Source organism: Periplaneta americana, chromosome 14, assembly GCF_040183065.1.
Source record: "Periplaneta americana isolate PAMFEO1 chromosome 14, P.americana_PAMFEO1_priV1, whole genome shotgun sequence".
NCBI classification, from domain to species: Eukaryota; Metazoa; Arthropoda; class Insecta; order Blattodea; family Blattidae; genus Periplaneta; species Periplaneta americana.
In genome coordinates this window covers 53,094,898-53,122,837 of record NC_091130.1, presented here as the reverse complement: position 1 = coordinate 53,122,837, position 27,940 = coordinate 53,094,898, and the positions used below count along the sequence as shown (strand labels likewise).

General features: G+C 36.2%; 1 protein-coding gene across 7 annotated transcripts in view; it reads left to right on the top strand.

Annotated features, from left to right (window-relative positions):
• Positions 1-27,940, top strand: part of LOC138713282 (microtubule-associated protein futsch-like) — a 1,205,925-nt gene that overhangs the window by 723,302 nt on the left and 454,683 nt on the right. For all 7 annotated transcript variants that reach the window (XM_069845262.1, XM_069845261.1, XM_069845263.1 and 4 more), the window contains exon 5: positions 18,801-19,342. In XM_069845262.1, coding sequence (XP_069701363.1) covers positions 18,801-19,342 — 542 coding nt within the window. The remainder of the gene's footprint in view (positions 1-18,800; positions 19,343-27,940) is intronic.

The following is a 27,940-nucleotide window of genomic DNA, read 5'->3' as shown; positions in this document are numbered from 1 at the left end:
TTAACAGGAATTTAGTTTTCATAATATGTTGATATTGAAAGCGGAGATTTTAATAAAGTGTTAACCGAATTAATTTCTTCACAACTTACATAACACGATAACACTTCACAGGTTTATAATTTCGCACTAAAGTTAGAAATATACTGAAATAAAAGCATTCTTAAACAAAGTATTTTAAGAAACCGGCAAGGATTTTATTACCTTATTTTTGCAATCTTTGCTCTAAGAAACTTATTTCGACAAAGCGGGAGAATAGACGAAAGTACGAGGTAAGGGAGTGAGATAGTAAATGGGGTTGTATACAGTTACCCAAGCATTTAAAAACGAAAGCGGTAAACTGTGCCTGGCACCTTTTAGAAGCTGAAATGGACGGGAGGAGATGAAAATTGCGCTCGCATCCCAATATATTTCTTATGGGATGTAGTGCCTGGCTCAGATCCATGCTGCAAACACTGGTTACAACGTGGTTGGCTGCAACGATAATATTGGCGGTAGAGTTTGCAATACAAGCGTAACTTGTTTCTCTCCGGTTTTGCGCAGAAAATATGAATTCTCCTTTTTTCTCTTGTGTTTTGGTAGTGCCATGGCACGATGGCACTGCCTCTAAAGCTGCCCCTGATCTGTAGAGTAGAAAGACGAAATAAGACGTGTGCGCCAGTGGCATGTGGAAGGGCGAGGACCAATGACCGCTCTGGAGACATGCATTGATTGAACGAAACTACCAATCGCCTGCAGAGAAGGGATCATTTCTATCTGACCTCTACTACGAGCATCTTACCCCCTAGCGGCCTCGAGCGGCCTGATGCTCCCCGCAATACACTCCGGCACAGATAGACGTCGCCACCCACATGCGCCAAGTCACTCTACAGATTCCTGGGGCGGACTACAGGTTCTATGAGCTTGGGGTCTGGATTCGGGCCTTACCTGCAGGACCGAAGAGGGATGGCCCCCCTGTCACCGTCGTAGTGACGAATGCCACCCGAACCATCCATCGGACTTAGTCATCGCATATAGGGTGTACAATGAGCCTAAATGGCTAAGTGCGAGAATATATTCCGGATACAGCCCTCGTTAAAATCAATAAATCGATCAGTCAATTATTTGGGTAGTATAATGTGGCCAAGCGTTCAACCATATAGGCGAAATACTGAAGTAAACGTCTTACGTACGTCGTTCTTGATAATCGGAGAGCACATGTAACATCAGACCTGCCAACCTATGACAAATGAAATGTCGAAGATATAAATTTAGTAGAGGGAATAATAATAATAATAATAATAATAATAATAATAGGCCCAAATTTTTATTAGGAATTTTCCCTCATACAATGGTTCTTCTTCGACTCAAACCATCTGGTATCGCCAAATGTCCCTGTCCATAGCATTATCACTTAGTGCTTTTCTCTGCATGCTCCGTTGAACCCCATCCAACCAACATTCTCGAGATCTACCCCTTCCTCTTGTCCCTTCCGTCGTCCAATTCAGTATCTTCCCTGTTATTCTGTTCTCAGTCATCAGTTTTAAATGTCCATGCCTACTCCAGGAATTATTGCACGTCAAGCATATTCTGCTAAGATCAATAACTTTCCATATAAAATAGGAAAAACGACCTTAAAGAATATGCTCTGCGGGTTGCTTACGCCAAGGGTTACCTCGTACGAGTTACAATTGGACATTATATTCTAGAGCAGGGATGTCAAAGCGCCTGCACTGCGTGCTTTCAAGAACCCGCACAACATTTCCTTAAGAGTGATGACTGTACTTTATCTTGCTTAAAAGTGAACCTTGTTGGATTTGTATTGCTTGTTGTATGACACGCATTGCAGGCAGACATCTCTGTTCTAGAGTATTTCCGTCCACCTTCATAATTTCTCTGATTCTATTATTTCGGATTTTATTCTTTCTTATTATTCTTGCTGAACTCCTCCAAAAGTAAATTTCCTCTACCATTAATCTCTCGGCTTGTAGTCTGTTCATTGTCCATGTTTCTGCCCCATATCCGAATGATAAAGTGCTTTATAGCAGTGCCTGAAAATTTATTTTTTTTTTAGTGCGGTGCAAAATATTCCTACTCCATAACATTGAATTTAACATCCCAATAATTCTCCTTACTTACTTACAAATGGCTTTTACAGAACCATAAGATTCATTGCCGCCCTCTCATAAGCCCGCCATCGGTTCCTATCCTGAACAAGATTAATCCAGTTCCTACCATCATACCCAAACCCTCTCAAATCCATTTTAATATTATCCTCCTATCTACGTCTCGACATTCCACAAGGTCTGTTTCCTTCATGTTTCTCAACTAACACTCTACGCAATTTCTGGATTCACTCATACGTGCTACATACAGTAACCTGCACAACTCAGACGTCTGGATTTAATGTTCCTAATTATGTCAAGTGAAGAATACAATGTATTCAATTCTGCGTTGTGTAACTTTCTCCATTCTCCTGTAAATTCATCCTTCTTATCCCCAAATATTTTTCTAAGCACGTTATTCTCGAACACCCTTAACTTCTGTTCCTCTCTCAAAGTGAGAGTCCAAGTTTCACAATAATTCTCCTACCATCAATTGATCTTCTTTCAATTTCTAATTTTGTCGTTGCGTTTTCTCCAAAATTGAACCAAGATATTTAAAACTCTCAACATTTTTTTCTGTGTCTCATGTTAATTAATAATACACTAATTAACAAATATAAATAATGATAGTAATAATAATAATAATAATAATAATAATAGACTACTTATGGCTTTTAAGGAACCTGGAGATTCATTGCCGCCCTCGCATAAGCCCGCCATCGGTCCCTATCCTAAACAAGATTAATCCAGTCTCTATCAACATATCCGTCCTCCCTCACATCCATTTTAATATTATCCTCCCATCTACGTCTCGGCCTGCCCAAGGTCTTTTTCCCTCCGGTCTCCCAACTAACACTCTATATAAGCATTTCTGGATTCGCCCATACGTGCTACATGCCCCCTACATCTCAAACGTCTGCATTTAATGTTCCTTATTATTTCAGGTGAAGAATACAATGCGTGCAGTTCTGTGTTCTGTAACTTTCTCCATTCTCCTGTAACTTCATCCTCTTAGCCCCAAATATTTTCCTAAGAACTTTATTCTCAAACAACCTTAATCTCTGTTCCTCTCTCAAAGTGAGAGTCCAAGTTTCACAACCATACAGAACAACCGGTAATATAACTGTTATATAAATTCTAACTTTCAGATTTTTTGACAGACTGGATGTCGAAAGCTTCTCAACCGAATAATAACACGCATTTCCCACATTTATTCTGCGTTTAATTTCCTTCCGAGTGTCATTTATATTTTGTTACTGTTGCTCCAAGATATTTGAATTTTCCCACCTTTTCGAAGCATGAATTTCCAATGTGTATATTTCCATTTCGTACAATATTCTGGTTACGAAGGATAATCATATACTTTGTCTTTTCGGGGTTTACTCCCAAACCTGTCGCTTTACTTGCTTCAAGTAAAATTTCCGCGTTTTCCCTAATCCTTTGTGGATTTTCTCACGTCATCCGCATAGACAAGCAGCTGATGTAACCCGTTCTATTCCAAAGCCTCTGTATTATCCTGAACTTTCCTAATGGCATATTCTAGAGCGAAGTTAAAAAGTAAAAGTGATAGTGCATGTCCTTGCTTTAGCTCGCAGTGAATTGGAAAAGCAACAGATAGAAACTGACTGTGCTGTACGTTTCACTGAGACACATTTTAATTAATCGAACTAGTTTCTTCGGAATACCAAATTCAATAAGAATATCGTATAAAAAGTCTTTATCAGAGTCATATGCCCTTCTGAAGTCTATGAATAACTGATGTACTCTATCCTTATACTCTAATTAATAATAATAATAATAATAATAATAATAATAATAATAATAATAATAATAATATGGAGACGAAAACATAACATTAAATCACGGAGGTGATCATGTCAATTCGGGAGACCGGAACTCATGAGCTAATTGCAGGTGACACCGCGCATGAAGTATAAAAGTTGATAGATCTGTAATTTAACCACAAAGTGGAAGACAGCAAACCTACAGCAGCCACCTGCTTCCGATATTGCTCGTCTCTTGTCCGAACAACAGGGGGAGACGTAGAAAGAATAGGAGTAAGAGTAGTAGGAGTAGTTTATTTGACGACAGATGTTATCTAACAACAAAAGTCAATGTGTGAGAGAAATGATTGACAAATTTTCTTGGAGTACTTCATCAGGAATAGAATTCTTTTACGTGTCATAAATCTACGATAGGGAACTCGAAATTTTACTTCCCTCCTGGAGGAGGCCATTCTTCTGTAACTCGTGGAAAATGATCCCTTTCATTTGTGCTTATCAAAGTCTCCTTGAATGTCGAAGTAGTGTAAAACAGGCGCTTATCTTGCGTGTTCTGAGACACAACTAATGCTACATACATACTCATTGCCGGTTTTAACTTTTAGGTCATGAAAATCCGATCTGTAAAAATTAAGAGATGTCAAGAACGATGTCAGTCAGCAAGTGAAGTTTCCATAACAGATTCATCTACAAGAAAGCTGATATTTGTACTAGGAAGTTGTACGCATTGTCTGGCTCCTCTAGAGATAAACTGTTGAGGTTTAATTTTGAAGTGATGCGCTGGAGGAAGTGCGTGCTATTTTAACATGCTTCATTTGTTGACCTTCATTGCTTCGTGGATTGTATAAACATTGTATGACTTAAATAGCTCACAAAGATTGACTTGAGAAAGAATTTCTTGTGTAGAGCTCATCTGCCTACATTCTGTTGTACAGAGTTGCAAACTTTTAGACAATGTAGTAGCGTTTCACGAAAGAGATCGAAACATACGTAAATTGAAATTATTTATATATAATTTTATTGTGTTTATGCTAGAGGAAGAATGACTTCCCTTGCAGCTTCTTCGTATTTTGGAGCACAGTTTTAGTCATTTTGTGTTATAAGCGTAGTGTGCTCTGTTTTGAGAAATTGCGCATTTTCATGTTTCAGAAGACGATCAATTATATGTCTATTTCTTATTACTTTTGAGACAAGGAATTTTTTTAGATAATTTAGAATTCAAGAAATAAGTTCGTTAAACCAAGAAGGAACAAGCCTATTCCGTTAAACCGAGCTATTTTGAGGACTTTGAAGGTAACTTAGAAATTCGTCCGCGGAGTTAGCTCTGTGGTAACGCTCTTTGGTCTGCTTCCAGACTAGCCGGTTCGGATTCAATTTCCGGCGAGGTCTACCTTGGAACTAGAAGAGGTGGCGCTGCACAACTTGTAATCACCAGATTGTGCACCAATATGCCTGAGTTAATTTCCAAATCTCTCCTCAGTGCTAATGAAGAGAAGGCCTTAGTTACCGCTGATAGTGATTCGTCTGTCTGACGGGAACATTAAGCCTGGCGGTCTCCTTAGTGCTATTCGACAGTAGTAGGCTACGTGCCGGCACCGGGTTTTGCCCTTCTCCCTTCATCTTCATCATCATTCTCATCCATTCCCTACACTACACTTACACGAACACTTATACCTACACTCACCCTAGTACACACTCCACAGATACACATCATGTACAGCGTGGCCCGCCGAAGTGGTGTGCAACTTGAAAAATAGGTCACAGTTCTGCTCTCTATACGCAATATTCGGAACCCATATCATATATGTGAAGTGAATAAGTATTGGATACATACACACATTCAGAAATTTCGGAAACTGATATTGGTAAAATGTTCAGCTTCATCATTAATAGTTAACTATTAATATCTTTAAAGAGTGAAATTATAATAATAATAACATATAAATTTAAATCCGTGATGCGATAGCCGATGAAAGGCGAATGGCGATCAACCGGCTGCTGTCCTCAAGTCCACGTGTCTCAGCAGAGGTGAACGATCATCCAACCAGAACGGAGATATGGTATAGTTAGCACGATGTTCTTTCCAGCCGTTATAGCTGGTGTCTGTAATCGGATTTCGCTACCTATCGTAGTTTCTTAAATTCATCACGACGCTGGGTGGATACAGTTTCCGTATGCTGCCGAAATTTTATGAGAAAAAAATAATAATACATTTTTTTATTATATACTTGCTCTTGGTTTATTAGTTATCATCAGACAGCGCATTTTTGTTCCCCAACAAGTAAGGAAAGTTATCGGTTAGTGTATTCTGGAGATTCAGGTTTCAAACTCTAACCTTAAATGCTTATGTCAGGACGCTATGAAAGGTAAAACCTAGTTCGGTAAATAATAACAATAATAATAATAATAATAATAATAATAATAATAATAATAATAATAATAATAATAATAATAATAATAATAATAATAATGGAGCATGACAACTGTAAGTGGCATTGCTACTAAATTGAAATGGTCTATCCAGCTAAACCACATAAACGCACTAACACTGCGAAACTAGCGCTCTACAAAATATTAGTGCTACATATGACAGGAAATATAATTAGAACGATGATAATACTGAACTAGTATACATAATATATATTATAGAACATAATAGTAAACATGATACACATTACCAGTATATACTCTATAAATGCAATATATATAATTAATTCAATTAGGAAAATCAGCTTCGTTACGGTAAACAAAAACATATATTCTGAGATTATGAAATCCATATCTTTACCATAACCGTCATTAAAAATTTGTTTGAGCTAAGAAAATGTTCTTCCTACGTCACAAGATGTTACAGTGACACAATTATAACAACAAAAATCAATATAAAAGTATAAAAGTTAACATTATTTACATTTTACAATATATATATATATATATATATATATATATATATATATATATATATACATACAAAATACAGATAAAAATGAAATACAATATAATATAGGTGATTAATTAAAATAATATTAACACAAAAGTTTGAATGAAAATGCAACTTAGTATTTGAATCAGATCACAATGTAGTCGTCACTTGGTGTTTGACATATACAACATTGACGATGGAGCGTCTATATTATGTTAATGATTCATAGTGTATGCGTACCTGCTTACAATACTACCCTGCTTATGCATCCATGGATAACGAGCCACGTTATGCATCGACGCGACGTAATAGATGTACCAGAAGAAACTGCTCGATCCGCTGTACGTTTGGAAACAAAAATGCGCTGCCTGGTTGTCATCTTTTCATTAGACCGGGGGTTCATGTCTTCATATCAGGCCGAAGTCTGTGAATTTTGAAGAATATTAAATACTTAAAAGTGTGTCTTCCTTTAAAAGTGAAGTATAGCTCAGAATTCTATATCGCATTTTACAACACATCAAATAGCCTTGATTCTGGTAAAGTACTCCAAACTATTTTTTTTAACATTGTCACTCACGTGCAAGTTTGGAGTTAGCACAATGAGCCTATTCATTCATTCATTCATAGTGGTCTGCCCAAGGACAGGTCTTTCACTGCAAACCCAGCATTCTCCAGTCTTTCCTATTAATGAGCCTATGTTAGTGATAGACCTAATAGTGTATGTGGACTTGTTCCATCTTTCACCATATAGGGTAGGGTGGGGCTACTTGAATAAATTTTACTTCAGTCTCAATTCACAGCTATAGAATTCCCATTTTCAAAATTGGAACATCATTTTACATTGCAGTGAGGTGTTTTCTATTAAGAAATAGCAAATTTAGTTTTCATACGCGAGTATATTCCAAGACAAACAAGATATTATAGAACATGTCAAAACATTGATTTTTCACAAAAGGTGGGGTAATTTGGATCACTAGTGGAGCTATTTGGATTACATGTTTTGTTGCAACACTGAAGTGAAATGCAAACCCACAATGTTATAAACTAATAAAATCATAATAATATAAAAATATTATAAACTCAGAACATGAAACTACTTATAATATAGGCGAACTAAACACATTTTCCACAAGTAAATTGTTTTCGTCCGGCTGCTCCTACGCACATTTCATAGTATCAGGTTTTGCATGACTGGCATCTTATCCAGTCACCTTTTGTGAACGAATTCTTATCAAAATAATTGACCCCGCAAAAACCACATAGTTCACTGTCATCTTCAGTCGTTTCTTGTGATGATTCATCTGAACTGCTGGCTTTTATTTTTTATTTTTTTTTTTTTTTGCAAACTATCTTCTTGCCTTTTGTGGATTAGTTTCTCGATTCCTTAACAAGTGTGCTCTTCTCTAATTGTAACTTTCTCTTCGCTCTGGTTTTCTCAATATTTTCAGAGGATGTCAGATGAGAATTCTTGCTTTTGTCTGTTTACATTTTTCTTTATCATATTTTTCATATGATTCAAGTAGCCCCAGTAAAAATGACTCAACTAAACCCATCCTTTGGATTTACGTATAACTCACGTAGTTCCTACGTTTTGCAACAGAATGCGCTAGTTGTACCGTAAAAGAACGAATGGAGTAGTATGTTACTTGACAACAGATAGGTTATACGGAATAACTACATAATTTTAACGCTAAGCCTTATTAGTAACGTTTGAAGATTGTATGGCATTAAAAACAAAGCAAATGGCGCTTACCTATATGTCTTTGAAGTTCTCCTGAAGCTTGAAAAATGTATGTATGTAATGACTTAAAAACGCTTGAACAACACGGCCAACTGATCTGTACAAGTTCTCAATGGTAATGGCTGCCTGTATGTGCAACAGTTTGTGCGCAGTAGACCAAATGCTTAAATTGATCCTACTACCCCTTGATTCAACTAACCCCACCCTACCCTAATCATCATCATCATCATCATCATCATCGTCGTTGTTTTATCATCCATTCAGGTATAAGATCGAAGGTCTCAATGTCAAATTTTCATTACATCTCTCCTTTGGACTTACCGGTGACTTCATATCATGTACTTTATGCACAGGTTTTTAGTTATATCGACTTAACAATAATTTAATTACAAACTGTATTTAAAATAGAAATACAAACAAAGAGGATATGTAATCCCAATGACACCTAATTCAACTGAGCGAACTCGGATGTAGTTATGGACGGAACATAAAGTCCTTTGTTCCAGGAAGTACTCGAGGCATTCACACCTTACCACTTACTGTAAATATCAATGAACAAAAGGCAACCCTTCTCTCACATCTACCTTCTATTGTAAAAGTAATTGAGTAAATTTATCTGTCTTAAGGCGGTGGAACGAGGACGTTGTGATGTATCTCGAACTGTTTGTGTGCTAATTTCAACAAAGATAGTTGATTTTGAAATGGCAGCATCTTTTTCTCACTCGTGTAATTTTTGGCAATTGCAAATGACGGACAACTTTATTGAATGAAAAGGTTAATATGGTGCTTAAATTATGTACTTTCTGCGCTATCTTCGAATTGTCTTATTTTTAGATTTTATTACATGGATCTAGCACATCGTTAAAAGCTTGTCAAACGCATTTCTAAAGATTGTAAACAATTACAAATTTCGGCTTCGTAATTATGCTCTTTCCTTTCCTTTATATTTTGGCAAAACGTAGGTACTGAGTATGGTAATTGCTTTATTGACCTGTAGAAACTGAGATATAATTTAATTTTATGGCTGTGTTAACGATGCCTTTAAGAAAGGAATGACCTGTAGTCATTGGGTTGGGCGAAGGGCTAACAACCCATCACCGTAAAAAACAGCTTGTTACGAATTCCTACAGTAAGCCTCGGAATAGGACTGATTCTCTGGCACGACCACAGCAAAGGAATAAGGTTTTGAGATTTGGCACTTGGAACGTAACTAGTCTTTATAGAACAGGAGGGGTAACATTAGTAGCAAAAGAACTAGCTAGATATAGAATAGACTTTGTGGGAGTACAAGAGGTTAGGTTAGATGGGAATGGCATATCACAAATAGGAGATTACTTGTTGTATTATGGGGAAGGAAACAATAATCACCAATTAGGAACAGGATTCTTTGTACATAAAAGAATAAAATCAGCAGTAAAAAAGGTCGAATTTATCAGTGACAGGTTATCATATTTAGTACTTAAGGGTAGATGGTGCGACATCATGGTTATAAATGCTCACGCCCCTACAGAAGAGAAAGACGACTATATAAAGGATAGCTTCTATGAAGAATTGGAACATACTTTTGATCAGTTCCCTAGATATCACATGAAAATTTTATTGGGGGATTTCAACGCTAAAGTAGGACGGGAGGAGATTTTTAGACCAACTATTGGAAAAGAGAGCCTACACGCAATTAGTAGTGACAATGGAGTTAGATTAGTCAACTTTGCCACATCGAAAAATTTAATTGTCAAAAGTACAACATTCCCCCATAAGGATATACATAAATATACTTGGACTTCTCCAGATGGATTGACACACAACCAAATTGATCACATCTTGATAGATAAACGGAGACATACTAGTATAGTAGATATTCGAACTTTCAGGGGTGCAGACTGTAATTCTGACCATTATTTGGTGATTGGAGAATTAAGAGAAAGATTATCAGTAGCCAAGCGAGTAGAGCAACAAGTTAATATTACTAAATTCAATATTTTGAAATTAAAGGACGAGGAAGCTAAGCAAAATTATCAGGTCGAAATTTCGAATAGGTTTGCCACTTTAGAAAGTTCCGACGAAGTTGAGAAAGAATTAGATGTTAATAGCGTGTGGGAAAATATCAGAGATAGTATCAAAATTGCAGCTGAGCAGAGCATAGGTTATTATGAAACTAAGAAAAAGAAACCGTGGTTTGATGAAGATTGTTGCATGGTAGTAGAAAGAAGGAAACAGGCAAAATTGAAATTCTTACAGGATCCAGTTGAGGAGAAGAGAGATAATTATTTCAATGAAAGACGGGAAGCAAGTCGTACACTTAGGAATAAAAAGAGAGGTTACTTGAAGGAAAAACTGAATGAGGTAGAAACAAATAGTAAGAATAAAAACATTCGAGATTTATATAAGGGTATAAAGGAATTTAAGAACGGATATCAGCCAAGGGTAAACGTGATCAAGGATGAGAATGGTGACTTGCTTGCAGACTCTCCATCAATCCTAAACAGATGGAAAAACTATTTTGCGCAACTACTAAATGTACATAGGCCAAATAGAAATGATCGGGACGAAATTGAAATACAAACTGCTGAGCCATTTATACCCGAACCCACGCTTTCAGAAGTCGAAATTGCGATAGAAAATCTGAAAAAGTACAAGTCTCCAGGTATCGATCAGATTCCAGCAGAATTAATACAAGAGGGTGGAAGTGCATTATATAGCGAAATTTATAAACTTGTACTTGCTATTTGGGAAAAGGAAATTGTACCAGATCAATGGAAGGAGTCCATAATTGTACCTATTTTTAAAAAGGGGGACAAAACCAACTGTGGTAACTTTCGAGGAATATCACTTCTGTTGACGTCGTACAAAATTTTGTCCAATATTCTTTTGAGGAGATTAACTCCGTACGTAGATGAAATTATTGGGGATCATCAGTGCGGTTTTCGGCGTAATAGATCGACTATTGATCAGATTTTTTGTATTCGGCAGATAATGGAGAAAAAATGGGAGTATAAGGGTACAGTACATCAGTTATTCATAGATTTCAAAAAGGCATATGACTCGGTTAAGAGGGAAGTATTATATGATATTCTTATTGAATTTGGTATTCCCAAGAAACTAGTTCGATTAATTAAAATGTGTCTCAGTGAAACATACAGCAGAGTCCGTATAGGTCAGTTTCTATCTGATCCTTTTCCAATTCACTGCGGGCTAAAGCAGGGAGATGCACTATCACCTTTACTTTTTAACTTCGCTATAGAATATGCCATTAGGAAAGTTCAGGATAACAGGCAGGGTTTGGAATTGAACGGGCTACATCAGCTTCTTGTCTATGCGGATGACGTGAATATGTTAGGAGAAAATACACAAACGGTTAGGGAAAACACGGAAATTTTACTTGAAGCAAGTAAAGCGATCGGTTTGGAAGTAAATCCCGAAAAGACAAAGTATATGATTATGTCTCGTGACGGGAATATTGTACGAAATGGAAATATAAATATTGGAGATTTATCCTTCGAAGAGGTGGAAAAATTCAAATATCTTGGAGCAACAGTAACAAATATAAATGACACTCGGGAGGAAATTAAACGCAGAATAAATATGGGAAATGCGTGTTATTATTCGGTTGAGAAGCTCTTATCATCCAGTCTGCTCTCCAAAAATCTGAAAGTTAGAATTTATAAAACAGTTATATTACCGGTTCTTCTATATGGCTGTGAAACTTGGACTCTCACTCTGAGAGAGGAACATAGGTTAAGGGTGGTTGAGAATAAGGTGCTTAGGAAAATATTTGGGGCTAAGCGGGATGAAGTTACAGGAGAATGGAGAAAGTTACACAACACAGAACTGCACACATTGTATTCTTCACCTGACATAATTAGGAACTTGAAATCCAGACGTTTGAGATGGGCAGGGCATGTAGCACGTATGGGCGAATCCAGAAATGCATATAGAGTGTTAGTTGGGAGACCGGAGGGAAAAAGACCTTTAGGGAGGCCGAGACGTAGATGGGAGGATAATATTAAAATGGATTTGAGGGAGGTGGGATATGATGATAGAGACTGGCTTAATCTTGCACAGGATAGGGACCGATGGCGGGCTTATGTGAGGGCGGCAATGAACCTTCGGGTTCCTTAAAAGCCATTTGTAAGTAAGTAAGTAAGTAAGTATGACCTGTAGTCTGAAGAATGTTAATCAACGGCTATCCAACCTTCTCGCAAGTAAAAAGCAGTGAAGTTTCAATTCTATATTTAATGGTATCCTCCTAAGTCAGAAGAGCCCATTCAAGATATATCTAAAATGCTATAAACCATCTTTCCGGTCCATTTCCACATGCAGAGAAGGGTGATGTAACCTTTATTTCACGCCCAACGGCTAGTGGTCTTCATGCTACGGCCACTGCAGTTGAATTGACTTGGAAACTTTTCTAGTCTTACAGGTCAACAGAAGTGTTGGCGCAGTTTTACAGTTCACTGTTTGTGACCCAACAATTGTAACATTTCTACTCCAAAAAAAAAAAAACAAATTATGGAAGTTATTCTTCTTCGAATTTGTTGTAATGAAAAATAATTCAGGATTATTAATCACTATATTTTGATATTCTCTTCTTCCGACATTTAGAGGGTCGTATTTAGAGATGAACAAAACTAACTACCGCTTTCTCTTACTGTGTTCGTTGCATTTGCCTTTCGAGTCTCGTCTCGCCATTCTCGTGCGCTTCGAGTCTCGCTCATCATTCTCGAAATAGCATTTGGTCGGCGTGGAAAGATTTCGTAACTTTGAATAACATACATCATTGAAATAAATAACAAATGTTTAAATGAGACAAAAAGACAAAACAGAACAGTATCTTAGTTATCAGAATGTTCTGGTTCTATTATATGATATTACATTTGGTTATATAAATTAAAAAAAAAAAACAGTTCTCAAATAAATTTGCATTTCTAAGAAACGTAGAACATGATATTAATATCTTTTTACTTGAGATTGCACACTTGATCTTAAACATACGAAAAGAAAATTCATAGCTTTTTAATAAGGGCCTAGTAATTAAATAAAGACTGGGAAACGGATTATTATACATTGAAAGGTAGAGATGTTTCAAATAGGCTACTTGATTGTTTATACATATATAACAGTTGCCAAAGTAGATAAAAATTCAGTCAGGTATAAACAACTGCTGACTTCGGCAGATGATCAATATAGAGTCTCGTAACACTCAAAAGCAGTCTTTACGTCAAGGACGCGACGTAATACAACATTGTCATGCTGGTTTTCGGCTTTGCGGGCGCTGTTAGTCTCGTTTTCTCGATCGTTGTTCATCTCTAGTATCTACATGTTGACTACAGTACTAATATACGTAGTCTTGATTATTCAATGAGGATGGCGAGACCTCATATATGAAAATGTGTTGATTGCATAATCTTGGCCCATACTATTAAGGATGAATTTGCTAAGCTAAAATTGCTATGCGTTTGATGTTTTTTATGTGAGTAATAATATAACGGCCACCTTCTTCCCTGACGTCACGGGATAGACAAACAGAACAAGTGGAATATAGTTTTTCCGTCGATTACCGGTGTGTTTATCTCTATGATATAGACCAGTGATGTCAAAGCAAGCGCATTTTTCTGACCTTGACGTCGTGCGCGGGCAGCAAGCGCTAAGTATGGAAAGAGGAAGGGTTGTGTATATGAATAAGCAACTTGTTGGATTAAGAAAACAGTGGTGTACAAACTTCAAACGGAACGTGAAATTTTATGTCCTTATTTTTATATGGCTTCTTTCTGTTTAATATTATCTATATTGTCTATAAAACAAAAGTACTAACACTGATTTCTTAATATTGCACTTGTGTTTTAAATCTTAATAACATAATAGAGAGTTAAGAAGTATTATTCACTTAAATTCCATAGTAGTATAATATTATACTGTATTAAGTGGATGAAACACATCATTCATAAAGAAAGTGATATTTGAAAGAAAGAGATTGAGTATGACATGATAAGTTGGAATTTATATTGATGTTATCTTTAGCCTTACAAAAGTGATCAATAACTAATCAAAACAATATTACAGTACAAAGCAAAGTTACCTAGGTATTGTATCTGTTTTAAGTGTAACTAATATTACATAACAAAACTCCTATCGCATTATGCTTTTCAGGTGATATTTGTGAGCAACTTCCTATCATCAGAATATTAAATTATTTTCTCGAAATCTGCTGAAGCTATAGAGTTGGCATTTTTACAACACATGGGCACGTATCTTTTGCTTATGATGTAACAGTAGTTGCTTTGTTAATTCATTTCCTTACAAACAATTTCCATGCGAATATTTTCAAAATTTTCAATACACTATCTTCAGTAATACGTATATACGGTATATTAGATTTACGAAAACATTCTGTAAGGCTACTAAATAAATATACCTGAAAATTTCACTTTTGTATACGAAAAATTGAGAAAATATTTCTTTTGAATAAAAAAAATCAAACTTGTGAAAAATGAGCATTAAAATTAAAACTTACATTCTTATAATGCACTTATACTTCCCAGGCAAATCTAAAAATTAACATGGATACAGTTTTAATAAGTTCTCTTCCCTTTATCTATTGAATCAGTGTTGGCCATCCCTGAATATAGCTCGACCAAGCGGCATATACCACCTCTTTCGTTGTCTCTTTCCTTTCCCCTGTAAAGCGCTCAGGCTCTCCTGGGCTCTAAAGCGCGCGCTTGCTCCTGTAGGCATCAATTGACATGCCTGTTATAGACAGTTATCTTCATTACGGCTTAACATTTTCAGTCATTTGTTGTTTTTTTTTTTACTGAGAGCTGCAAAAGAGAAAGTTTAGAGGAAAATACATATAAAAAATAAATTCGTTTTCGTATTTTTGCATGAACTACCTCATCTTAAGGCATATTTGAGCGCCAAGGCTCTATTGGACAATTTGTTTTACTCCAGAACATGCCGTCTTACTGAAGAGCCTTTGTTAATAGGGCAGAAAACCGCAGAGAAATCATAACGTAGTAGAGCACAAACAGGGCAGCCTATCGGAAGCAAGTAGTCTATGAAGTACGGCTTCTCCAACCTAAGAACCGTGGTCCCTTTGAAGTCGAACCTTGGGAAAACCACCCTGACTCATATCTATGACTATATTTGCTCATCCTAGTCATGTGTGTCAAGACTACGGTTCTTCGTCAAAGCGATATGAACTCGATTCCGTCATATCCTGTTATTATCAAAGAGGCTAAGAGATACTCTCAGAATGCTTCAGTTTCTGCCACTTCAAATGTATCCTTCTTCCATTAATACAATAAAATCGTATAGTTGCTTAATTGCTCTCAGTTACAGTTCGTCCATTCATGATTCACCGCATGCCAACTCTAAATAGGCATTCCTTTCGGTCTTCTTATTCTTCATCGGAAGCTTTTCACCTCTTCTTAGTCGTCTCTTCTTCCTTCTTTCTATTGACATATGTGTACAAAGATTTCTTGAGGCTTTCTGGTTGTTTCCACATTAATTATATCCGTACCATGTGAATTATTTATTTTTGTACTGAAGTATTTTCATTGGCATCCTTTAAAGGGGTCATCCTTTAAAGTCTCTCAGTTCTCTCCTCTAAAGAGCTGTTTATGTGTATGGATAAACTGCCCATAGTACATAAAATATTCGAGCAAATTTGTTGTAAATTCTGGGGGAGGGGTGTTACGACGATCGAAGGAAACAAATTTTCCTAATGAACTCCTACCTTGACGCTCTCCAGTATGACGGCACATGCCAGTAAAACGTGTAGGCGTACCTTAATCAACGTTATCCTGAATCGTGGATCTGAAGAGGAGGTCCTATTACTTGACCACCACGCTTTCCAGACCTTCTGAAAAATTCTATCTATGAATAACATAGAGTAAATATTAGATAGTGAGAATTTTAGCCATTTGTGGTCACATCGAAAAGAAAACCAGGGACCTTCAAACAAGATAGGATTCTCAGCAATGCGGCGTTAAAATTGTGTGCAACGAACTGAATTGACACCATTTTCAGAACCTCCCCTGAACCATAGAACCATACAATTTTTGTTTTGTTTTAATTAATAAAGAGACACAAACGTGTAATACAACATTAAACATAAAATACCAAGAGTGTGGTCTTAATAAAAATGATTACTTAAGTCCTTAGGACAAGAGAGTTACAAGTAGTAAGGATACAAAATATTGCTTCGTACTGGACACCGTCTGTTTGGGTTCATTAGCAAATCTTGTTCCTTTTAACACACACTATCGTTTCCCAAAATATGTCGGTCTAACAGACTTACCCGCACACACTGCATAGAAATTTATAGTCCTAAATACACATTAAGAAACAAATTATTGGAAAATTATTTTAGAAGTTTCGTTAAATGTGAAGAAGAAAATATTCTTAAAACCATACCTACAATTTATTTATGTAAAATAAATATTATTTTATGAAAGAATTGTGTACCAATGTACAGTCGTGGCAAAAAAAACCGGACCGATCCTTGTAACTGATTTCAGAGCCTTGTTCACTTCAGAGCACGACAGACTGGTAACTAAGACTTTCGTGGTTCGAATCCTGCCTGGAAAGGAAACTTTTTTTTTGTTGTTCCTTATTCAAATGTATTCTCAATACTTTTCCATTGCAGCGATATTTTACTACTTCATTAACTTATTATTCCCAGAATATGAATTTTACCAGTTTATTTTATAATGCAGGCGTCCTCAACTGACCATGGCGCTAGTTACATGCAGCGCCTCGCCTGCTGTGTAGCGATGTCTGTGCAGGCGCACGGATACAGTTCGTTCTCTGTAGTACACAGTGGCGGACCAGAAATGTCAGAAGATATGTCTGATAGGCCATCCAAGCCACTGAATTTGTTATTATGGGAAGAGTCATTTCGATTTGCTGAAAAGTGGGGAGTGCTGACATGTTTGGTTTGTGGTAATGTTCTGAATAAGGGAAGGAATTTCAACCTACAACGATATTATTCGACCTATCACTCAAATGATTATGAAAAATATAAGGGAGAAGAACGAACCACTCTCATCCAAATATTACTAATAACTAATGTGTGAATAATAATAATAGTAATAATAATAATAATAATAATAGTAATAAACTAAACATTACACATTCTTTTTCTAACTCTATCGGTACAGAAGTAACTATTTTTTGCAATTCGTTATCTTAAAGTAAGTTTAATAAGCTGATTTGGCATTTACTATGTTTCTAGAAAGAAAAAATGTACGTCAGATATACTATACAGGGAAACAATTGTCTTATATAGGCTGTACTTTGATGGAGAATAAGTATTTAATATAGTTTATTAATATTTATTAGTTGTACATATTTGTGGCCATTATTTTCATGTCATAATTTAGTTTACGGTTGTTGAAAAAGGAATAATTTATGTTAGACATAAAATTGAAGAAACTGTTTTCAGCTTTAGGAACAAAATGGGTCGTTAAATTCAGTATATTATTGGCTGATTTCAACATACTTTATGTGCTTACTAATTTGCCAGAAGAAATTAATGATTGCATGTTTCAAATTCGTTTATTTATAGGATAAATTTTATTACGTATATTTCAAATAGAAACACATGGAATGTGCATAACTAATAGGCTATAAGAGTATACCGCCACTGAGCCGGTTTCAACTATCATCCCCTCCCCTCTCCTGCACAGCAACTGATTCACGTGTAGACTTATGCACTGTGCAGCTTCAGCCAGCACGACTGTGCGATCGGTAGACGACGCCTATTCTATGGTTTTCGAAATGGGCTACATCAGCAGTCGAAACTACAACAATTTCAATAGATTACTCGCTATCTTGTGAATGCGGGCGTGGCATGCGCAGTGGCTCATTTCGGGGACTTTGATTGTTCCGTCGGTCCGGTTTTTTTTTTTTTGCTACTACTGTACATTTTTTATTAAGAGTTTTAGACATTTATCTGCCTGTTTGAAATTTGAAATCGATTTTGAAAAAAAAAAGTGCTTTTTTCAGTGATTGATGCATAACATACTAATAAAGAAAATTGCCGCCTCTGCAAAGTAAAATCACTTTAAATAATAGGCACCACCGAACTTAGATCAATTAGATGACCGTGACTTGGCTGTCACATCACAGATTATTGCAGTTTGGAGTCTTTATGTTCTGAATTTCCCTTCTTGAAAACTCTGTACATCACTCAACATTTTCTTAATTTCCTTGTCATTGTTATAATGTGGCACAAATTACTTTACTTATCGAAGTTTTATTTCATTTGCTTGCAGAAACTAATGCTCAAAGTAAGGATGTTACGGGAACTCCACTTAGAAATGGCAGAGATACAGGATCAACATCTCCTCGTGCTGCCGGAAAGGACGTTCTACAATCACTAACTCGCTCTCTGAGTGGCAAAGACTTAATTAAGGATACTTCACTACTCTCTCCTAGAAAGGACAGTAGCTTGTCTTTGGCACGCTCTCAAAGTGGCAAAGATCTTCTTAGAGACGCATCCGATTCGTCACTTAGACTGAAAGACTCCACAGGGCTATCTTTGTCGAGATCTCAAAGCGGAAAGGACTTACTGCGAGATGCAAATCTGTCGTCACGATCTTCAAGTTCCAAAGATTTGGGCTCAGCGATTCCTCGCAAGGACTCTACGGGACTTTCGCCCAGACGTCAGTCGTCGGGATCATCGAGGTCTCCAAGCGGCAAGGATGTCAAGGATAGCGGGAGTCCTTCTCGTTCTTCCAGGACTCGTCGAATCGGAGTGACAGAAAGGCGAGGACTTACCTCCAGCACTGGAACTACAGGGTCGTCTGATAAAGAGGTAAGAGAAACATTTTTAATTTGTTGAAAAACGTCATATTATGAAGAACAGAATGGTGTATTGTAGGTGTTGGAGTAGCATTTCGTAATAAAGAATCATTTAGAAGTTTTCTCCAACCATAAAGCAAATACCAGGTAATCTATGGCGAATCCTCTGCCTCATTTCATCCGCCAAAAATTGTAATCTTGTAAAATCTTGACTTGTTCCACATTTTAAAGCTTCAATGCTAGTGTAAGATCTATGGGGGTAATTCCATGCAAAACGGTGTGACCCAAAACATTAATATCTTCAAATTTGTTAAAAATTGTACATTCAACTCTTTATGTCGTATATATTAATCATGTACAAAATTATATTTGCGACAGCTACCGTTTAAATGTAATGGACAGTTAAAATATTTTTATTTCAGCACATAGGCCTATTTTCAATTTGTTTTCTGACTATAAGAATAATTACAATTTTTTAAAGATATCGTTAGATAGCTTACAAAATAGGTTATTAAGATAATATAATTCAGTGCAGCTCTGAAAGTTATGTTTAAAGAAATTTAAAAATATATTTAAAAAAACGCAATTAATAAAATCGAATAATTCAATTCATAAGTAAAAATCCATAATAACTCGAAAGTAAGTTTAAATATATAGGGTCTTCATTGTATTGGCACAATTTTTACGTTGATACAATGAAGCATTTCATTTTAATAATATTTTTAACCACAGTCTACATATCAACTCCCCGAATATTTCACCCTTCATTACTTTTCAACCAATGGTGATATGAAGTTCATGTTAGGCCATTTAACTATTTATTATTATGACATTCATTTACTAGAATATTGAAAAAATCCAGAATTTGACGTTATAAAATTTAAAATTTTGTATGGAATGACCCATAGAATAAATAAATGAAATGAAAACGAAGTGTAATGCGTGTAGTCGTATGTGCAGTCCTATTCATACACATACACAATATGCATTCATCCTTGCATACATATTTCTATATACATACATACTATACATATAGGGTGGAAGGGGACCGATGATTCTGTATGTTAAATGTAACCAAACTTTTCGAAGCACTTCGATGAAGCACCGTTAAGCAGGAAAAAAAATAGTATTTGCCCAATGTTTGCAGCGCTCTATCGCGGTAAGGGCCCGAGAGAAAGGACTGATTGTTATGCAAGCAGATAGGTAAAAATATTGTGAATAGTTATGGCCTTGATTTTTTTTTTTTTTTTTTTTTTTTTTGCAAATCGAAACCGTTTAGCCATGAATTTAAATTGAATCATTACGAAAGTCGTTAAAATAAATCTTGCAACGCAGGACACTTTCGCTCGTCACCGACTGAGTACAGCAGAGTAGGAACGAAGGTAAGGAGTGCAGTAGCGATGGAATGATATTGGAAAATAACCGGTTATCAGCTAACCGGTTATTTTAAAATTAATTTAACCTGAAGGAAGTTAACCGATAAAGAATAACCGGTTATTTTCCCGTTAATTTTTTTTTAACATTTTAAAGTCAGCAAATTAGTCAGAAAAACAAAATGAGAGCTTATTTGCAATATATATCAAAGAACAATTTTCAATCAACTGTAAACCAACCAGAAGACAGTTAAAAGAACGTCATTAGATGGTGAAGCTAGTCAATGACGTCCCTAAACAAAATAAAAAGTAATAAGAGGATATGAAATTGCATTCAGTTAATTACTTCACTCACGTTAGATTTATAGGTGAGATAAACAAACAGTAACACAAATTGCATGACTTTTACAATTTTGGTACATTTCGACGGGCACTCTATTCTCCTATAACCAATAAATACTGAAGTGAAAGTTTCTCATCGTTTGAAATGCTCCAATACCCCCAGATATACGTTATAAACGAACCAGAAAAACCAGGGATTAAGATGGGAATTTATTATTGACATTGAATCAAAATCTAATTTCATTTTGTCATCTATGGACAGATGAAGTGAGTAAAGTAGGAACCCATACCACGAGACAGTTTGCATATAGAGTTGATTACAATACAAAATAATAAAAAGAAAGATTTTATTCAGTATATCTTTTAAAAAACCGGTCTTTCGGTTATTGTGGAAAATAACCGGTTACCAGGTTAAACCGTCAAGCAAAAATAACTAGTAATTAATCGGTTAACCGTATGAAAATAACCGGTTATCAAATAGACCTGTTATTTTTGCCCATCTTTACAGTGCAGGCCGCGCTTGGGGCCACCCTACCCCTTTATCTCTTGGCTTAGATGCCTCACGAGTGATGGCTTATTAGTGTTACTATACTTTCAATTCTGTCTTCCCTGTACAGTATCTAACAGAACGTAAAAAAATACATTTCTGCTGCTGTTTTATTTCCTATAATTATTGGTTAAATTTGATTGACCTCTGTTGTATGAAATTCATATTTACAAATTGACAAGAACAATAAAAATTTGCGGCTAGCGCGTCTGGCCGCGAAACCAGGTGGCCCGGGTTCGATTCCCGTTCGGGGCAAGTTACCTGGTTGAGGTTTTTTCCGGGGTTTTCCCTCAACCCAATATGAGCAAATGCTGGGTAACTTTCGGTGCTGGACCCCGGACTCATTTCACCGGCATTATCACCTTCATCTCATTCAGATGCTAAATAACCTGAGCTGTTGATAAAGCGTCGTAAAATAACCTACTAAAAATAAAAATTTGAATTTAATTTATTGTAACTGTTATCTCTCAGGGTCGTAATTTTTTTAAACCTATGTTTAGAACTTTCATAGGCAGGATTAGAGAATAATGGATTCATCTGATAAGTGTCTATTCTTGCCTGTGATTCATAAATTCAAAACATACGTTTCTACATATTTGACGTTGCAAAACCCCTATTCGAACTTTATTTCGTAACGTTTTTATTTATATTCTTGAGTTTCTGATAACTCCCTTGTTTCAAATAGGCCTGTACGTGAAAATTGTATTTGCTTTGTGTTCCTGTCTTCTTACGGACTTCGCATTGTGTGCTAATTATTAGTCTAGACACATCAACATCCGGCGTTTGAAATTCTGTGATTCATTCTCTTTATAAAATGACAATTAAAATTGTGCAATGTGAGTAAGATATGATGCAGTCTTTGTCTTCAATTTAACAACATTATGTTTGCTACACACCTTGCTTTCGTTCTTTGTTTTCTTATGAACAAAGTTGCAGAATGATTCTCATATATAGGGTGAACTGTAAGTAATCTCATTAATTTTACAGGGTTACCTCTCGAGATATTTCAAACAAAAAAGTTTAATACAATTTTGCTCGTTTTTGGTTCATTTTCGAGATGAAAATAGTTCTATATGAAACATTTCATAGCGTGTTTTGGAAATGGCATTGATTTAATTCCCAATATGCTCAGTTAATTTAAGGGAACAGTGTATTATGTTAATAAATGATTTAAAGAATTTCAGTTTTATCCTTTAAATGTGAAAAAAACTTGATCTGAGCACCCAGTTCGTACTGGGGGAGTCCCAGGTTCGATCTTCGGAGCCAGAGTGAATTTTTCTCAGTCATCAACAAATAACAACCATAACAAATAATTCTGTAGGACCGAAAAGTTAATATTTACAAAGATTTTTTCGTCTAACAGTGCAAATAAACTGCGAAGTTTCGGCCGCACATGTCTCTCATATGAGTGCGCTCCTTGTATAGTGACATAATATAATTGTCGAACACGGAGTAAGGTCACAGAGGGAAAAAATCAAAGGAGAAAGATTCGATCCAGTGCTGTGGATTGAACTTCGGCGTAGCTCAGTGGTAGAGCACCCAGTCATAGTACTGGAGGTTCCCGGGTTCGATCCTCGGTACCAGACCGTATTTTTCTCCGTCATCAACAAATAATAACTATAACAGATAATTCTGTAGGACAAAAAAATTAATAATCTTTACATAAATATAACATCGTTAAATTCCTTTGCAGGACAAGAAGTTATATTTTTTCGGATCATATTTCTGCACATTTAAAGGACAGAACTAAAATTCTTTCAATCATCTATTATCATAATACACTGCTCTCTTAAAGTGGCTGAACATATTGAAAATGAAATGAATGGTATTCCCAGAACACGTTATGAAATTTTTCATTTAAAACAATTTTCATCTTGAAAAGGAATTAAATCGAGCAACATTTTATTCAACTTTTTTTTTAATATGTCAAAGAATAACCCCCTGAAAATAATGACACTACTTACGGTTCACCCTGTATTTTGTCGCCTCGGTAAGAGAGCTTTTGTTGAAAGCAAATAATTATTTGATCACCGGCATAACAATTTTAAACTCACAGAAGCAGCTTTGCTCCATGTTCTTGAGGGTTATACGAGCCACTGCTTTAATATGTTAGTTTAGGTCCGGTGGCTACAGGCGGGTTATAGAATAAAACATAATGTTTTATTTTCGCTGGCAGAGTTAAGGCCATAAGGCCGTCTCTTCCACTCAACCAGCCTTAATCAATATAATCCATATTTAAATTACGAATATTTACACTACACTTAAAAGATTCTCCAGCAATATTCTTCAGTTAAGTTTTAACGACTAGTACATGTTTATTTAAATTTAGATAAACCTATAAGATAAAGTAGTAACTTAATTTATGAGCTAATTTAATTCAATCAATTGTAATTAATTTTAGATAGCTAGTAAAATGGTGAGAATTAATTGTGATTAGGACGACTCTTTGCACGTCGGCCAAACTGAGACCTATTGTGCACTCCGAAGTGTATGGGATGAATGAGGATGAGTTTGTACCAGCCCACCGGCCGCATGTGACCCTTCATCCGCACACTCAGTGGGGGCCTCCTACTCTCCCCCGCGCTAAGTTCACACCGCCAAGGTGACTAAGCAGCACAGGATCCATTCCAAGGTATCGAAGCGCCCTTGGAAGTGCTCTTAAGGAATTAATCCTGGCAGAGATATTGCGGAAGGCTGGGAACTCGGGAACGGTTTTAGAGAGGACGCCCCCTCCCATAAGCGGATGAAGATATGTGTCTTGACATGAATATGGGTATTGAATGAGATGGGAAAGATGAATGATATATGAAAATCTAAATTCTTTTTCTACACGGGAGGGGAAAGGAAAATAGACCAGTGTTCCTCAACCTTTTTATACTTACGGCACATCCTAGATGGGCCTATACTGTTTTCGCTGTAAGAAAAATCCTTATTAAACACAAGCAACTGGCTGTTATACCCGTGATTGACTCACAGTCGAAACACTTACACGACGCAGGAAAATATAGTCCGTATTTGGAAACTGTCATCTTGCATTATTTGAAAATAAAAAATTGAATTCTAGTTGTTAAATACAATGAAACATATAACTTCACTCATATGTAAAACGATATGTAAAAGAAAAGCTACTTTTATATTTTGTTATGTACTATGAACGCCGATGAATATAAACAGTAATACCGAAGTAGTCTGTTTTTGTAACAGGCTGGCGTCACTTGAGCTCGTAGTTGTTCACGTAAGCACGTATGGCTTCTGCATCTTTGGTGTTTGTACTTAATAAACATAAGAATAGAAACCCTCTCAAAAGCGGAGAAAAACAAATAGTCTTAAATGTATATAATAAGTTATGTGAGTTTTAATTACAGTAATTATAAAGTAAATGTTTCCTAAGCAAACGAATGCATAGTAGTGAGGTTAGGCCTACTTAACGAATAACGGGAAATGTTTAACATGAAACAGAATGTACAACAGTAGGCGGGAACACGTACTGAGAATCTATGGCGCCAAACAGCGACCAATGAAGCCTCACTTCATTCACGTGCTATTGTTTATATTAGGATTTTTCTTACAGCGAAAAGATTTAGAGACTCAACACGGCACACCAAAATATTAATCTCCTCAAAAACATATGATGTGACTATCTTAATATAATTACGTAATGTAATTAAATTTATTATTAATATTATCATTGTTATTATTATTATTATTATTAGTATTATTATTATTGTTATTGTTATTGTTGTTATTATAAAACAGAAATCGACTCTTGCATTTATTAAAAATGTATTAACTTTAATTCACTGTAGAAAATACGCATTTTTATTACTAACATTAAAGTAAATAACTTTACTCACACCTTCAATGTGGTACTTAGGCCTGCTTAGCTGCATACAAGTGGCTAATCTGCGGCGGAATCGTTGACAGTGCAAGTCTCATTTCTTCATCGATGGATGACTCTCTCCCTCTTCGATATTTTAATTTCAGTTAACGTCGAGAAGCCCAGTTCATACACATATGTAGTTGAAAATGGCAATAACATATTAACTGTCATCTCGGAGATAGCCGGGTATTCACTCTATATTGACAACCAAAATTTTTCCAAAGGCACTTCGAGAAGTTTTAATTTCAATATTCTGTCTCCTTTTAAGTCTGCTAGTTCCTCTTGTACGAGTATATTATTCGGAAGAGGTTTTGAATTCAGAATGAATGAATCACGAACCCAGTAAAAATCTTGAACACTCTCTTCGAAATAATTCTTGAACTTCTGCTGCAAGATCACGAATTGTTTTTTAATTAAGTCCATCAACACTTTATTGTCAGCAAGGGGCCATACAGTTGAGAACATCTCAAACGACCGATTTTTAGGCATTAACAACGTTTCAGTTATTATGTGTGTTTTTTTGGCCTTTACGATAAGTTCGGCTATCCTCCTGTACTTTTTGTGAAACCTGTACCGACGTCGTCACTTGTTTTTTTTATTATTATTTTGTTTCAACAACCGACGATAATAATATACATCTTTGTTTGACAGAATAATAATATGCGTTACAAGAGCGGTATGTTGAAGTTTTCATGTTCGAGGAAAAGTTTGAAAAAGCGAAACGTAGTTGAGCTTTTTTAATTTCCGAGAATTGAAAGAAAACATACCGCTCGTGTATCGTACATTATTTTGTGCGAAGATCGTTTATTACATACCTGAAAGAGGAATTTCTAATTAGTTGCAATGAAATCTCCATCTTGGTTGCTGTTCAATCACGGCAAATTTGCAAAACAATAATATCAATCTTCAACATTGTTGCTTTAAAATGTTTTCTGTGTTTACTATACTCCAGCAGGCCGTGATATACGTCTGTCTTCCCCCCCCCCCAGTCTATGATGAGTCTGGAATCTTGTTGATTTTTTCACGGCTTCCTTAATGTTACTTGCATCACGAATGCAGTAACTATACTGGAGTTGTAGAGTTTACTTAATTTTTGCAAATATTTAAAAACAATAATTAACAGTGCAATTTAGGTGAAATTGCAGTGGTAAGTTTTCAATTTATAATTATTACTATATTGAACGTCTCTAAAAATAATATGTTAAAAGCCTAAAGCAGTAAAATCAATATGTCACTTAAGCGGTAAGAAGAGGGAAATTGTTATGTGTGTTAGGTTGGGAATACTGAATGTGGAATTTTAGACTTTCCGCTGATTGGTTTTGTGCGGAAACCAAGCAAATACGCAGGATCTCGCACAAAAGGATGTTTTGTTACGAAATGTCGTTTCAATTTACTGAGAACCATAGCATTACTGAGATTTTCACCACAGACAACACACACGGGGATTGGGTATGTTTTGTCAACACACCATTTTAATTTGAATTAATTTTCGCGTCACACCTTTCATCTTGTGAAGGCACACCGGTTGCGGAACACTGAAATAGACCATGGCAATGAAAATTCCATCGCGCTATTTGCCTAAGTAACTGTGGGAAACCACGGAAAAACCACAGTCAGGTTGGTCGGTCCGGGAATCGAACCACGGACCTCTCGAATGCGAGTCCCATGCGATAATCACAAAAAGAATTTGATATAGTGAAATAAATCAACCCTGCCGCGTTTGAGAACATGAAACATTGTTAATGAAGGTTCCTGAATGAAGTCCTGCCCTTCCTTGTATCAGGCTTTTTTGTTAAATCATCGTTAGCAGATGTTTGGTGCATGCATTAATGCAGCAAGCGAATCGAGATCAAGGGCACTGCCGTTTCATGCCAAATAAGGCTCGCGCAGACATGCATAGAGTACCCCGCCAGGGTCGTGTTCGAGCAATCAATGAATGGACCTGTTACGTCGTCGGGAAAGGTGACCCTCGTACAACACAAAGCTACCTGCATATTTGGAGGCATGGAACTGCGATGGCAGATAACGAATGATTCGTTACAATGATTTAACGAGGTCGCTCTTGAGGTTTTTGTTACTTTTAAGATTTATTTCACAACTAATGACACCTTCTGAAGGACCGAAAAGCAACAGTGTGTTATATTGTCATCTGTTATTTATAGTCGTGTATTTTAATTGCGTATATATAACTATCTTATTATGGCCTTTGTCGAAGCTGGTTCGCGATCTGAGATAGCCTTCTGCGACAGGTAATCGCTCATTCTTAAACAACCCAGATATCATCATCGTAATTGTACCTCAGCCTGAATTATGCAGAACCAACAGAAAGTTATCATAAGTGAGTTTTATAGAGCTTATTTTATAAGAAATTAGCTGTCATGTCTCTCTTAATTACGTATACTGGGACAGTTATTGCTTCCAAGAGCCACGCGCACTGTGACCCAAGAGCACGAGACGGAGTGTCTGCAC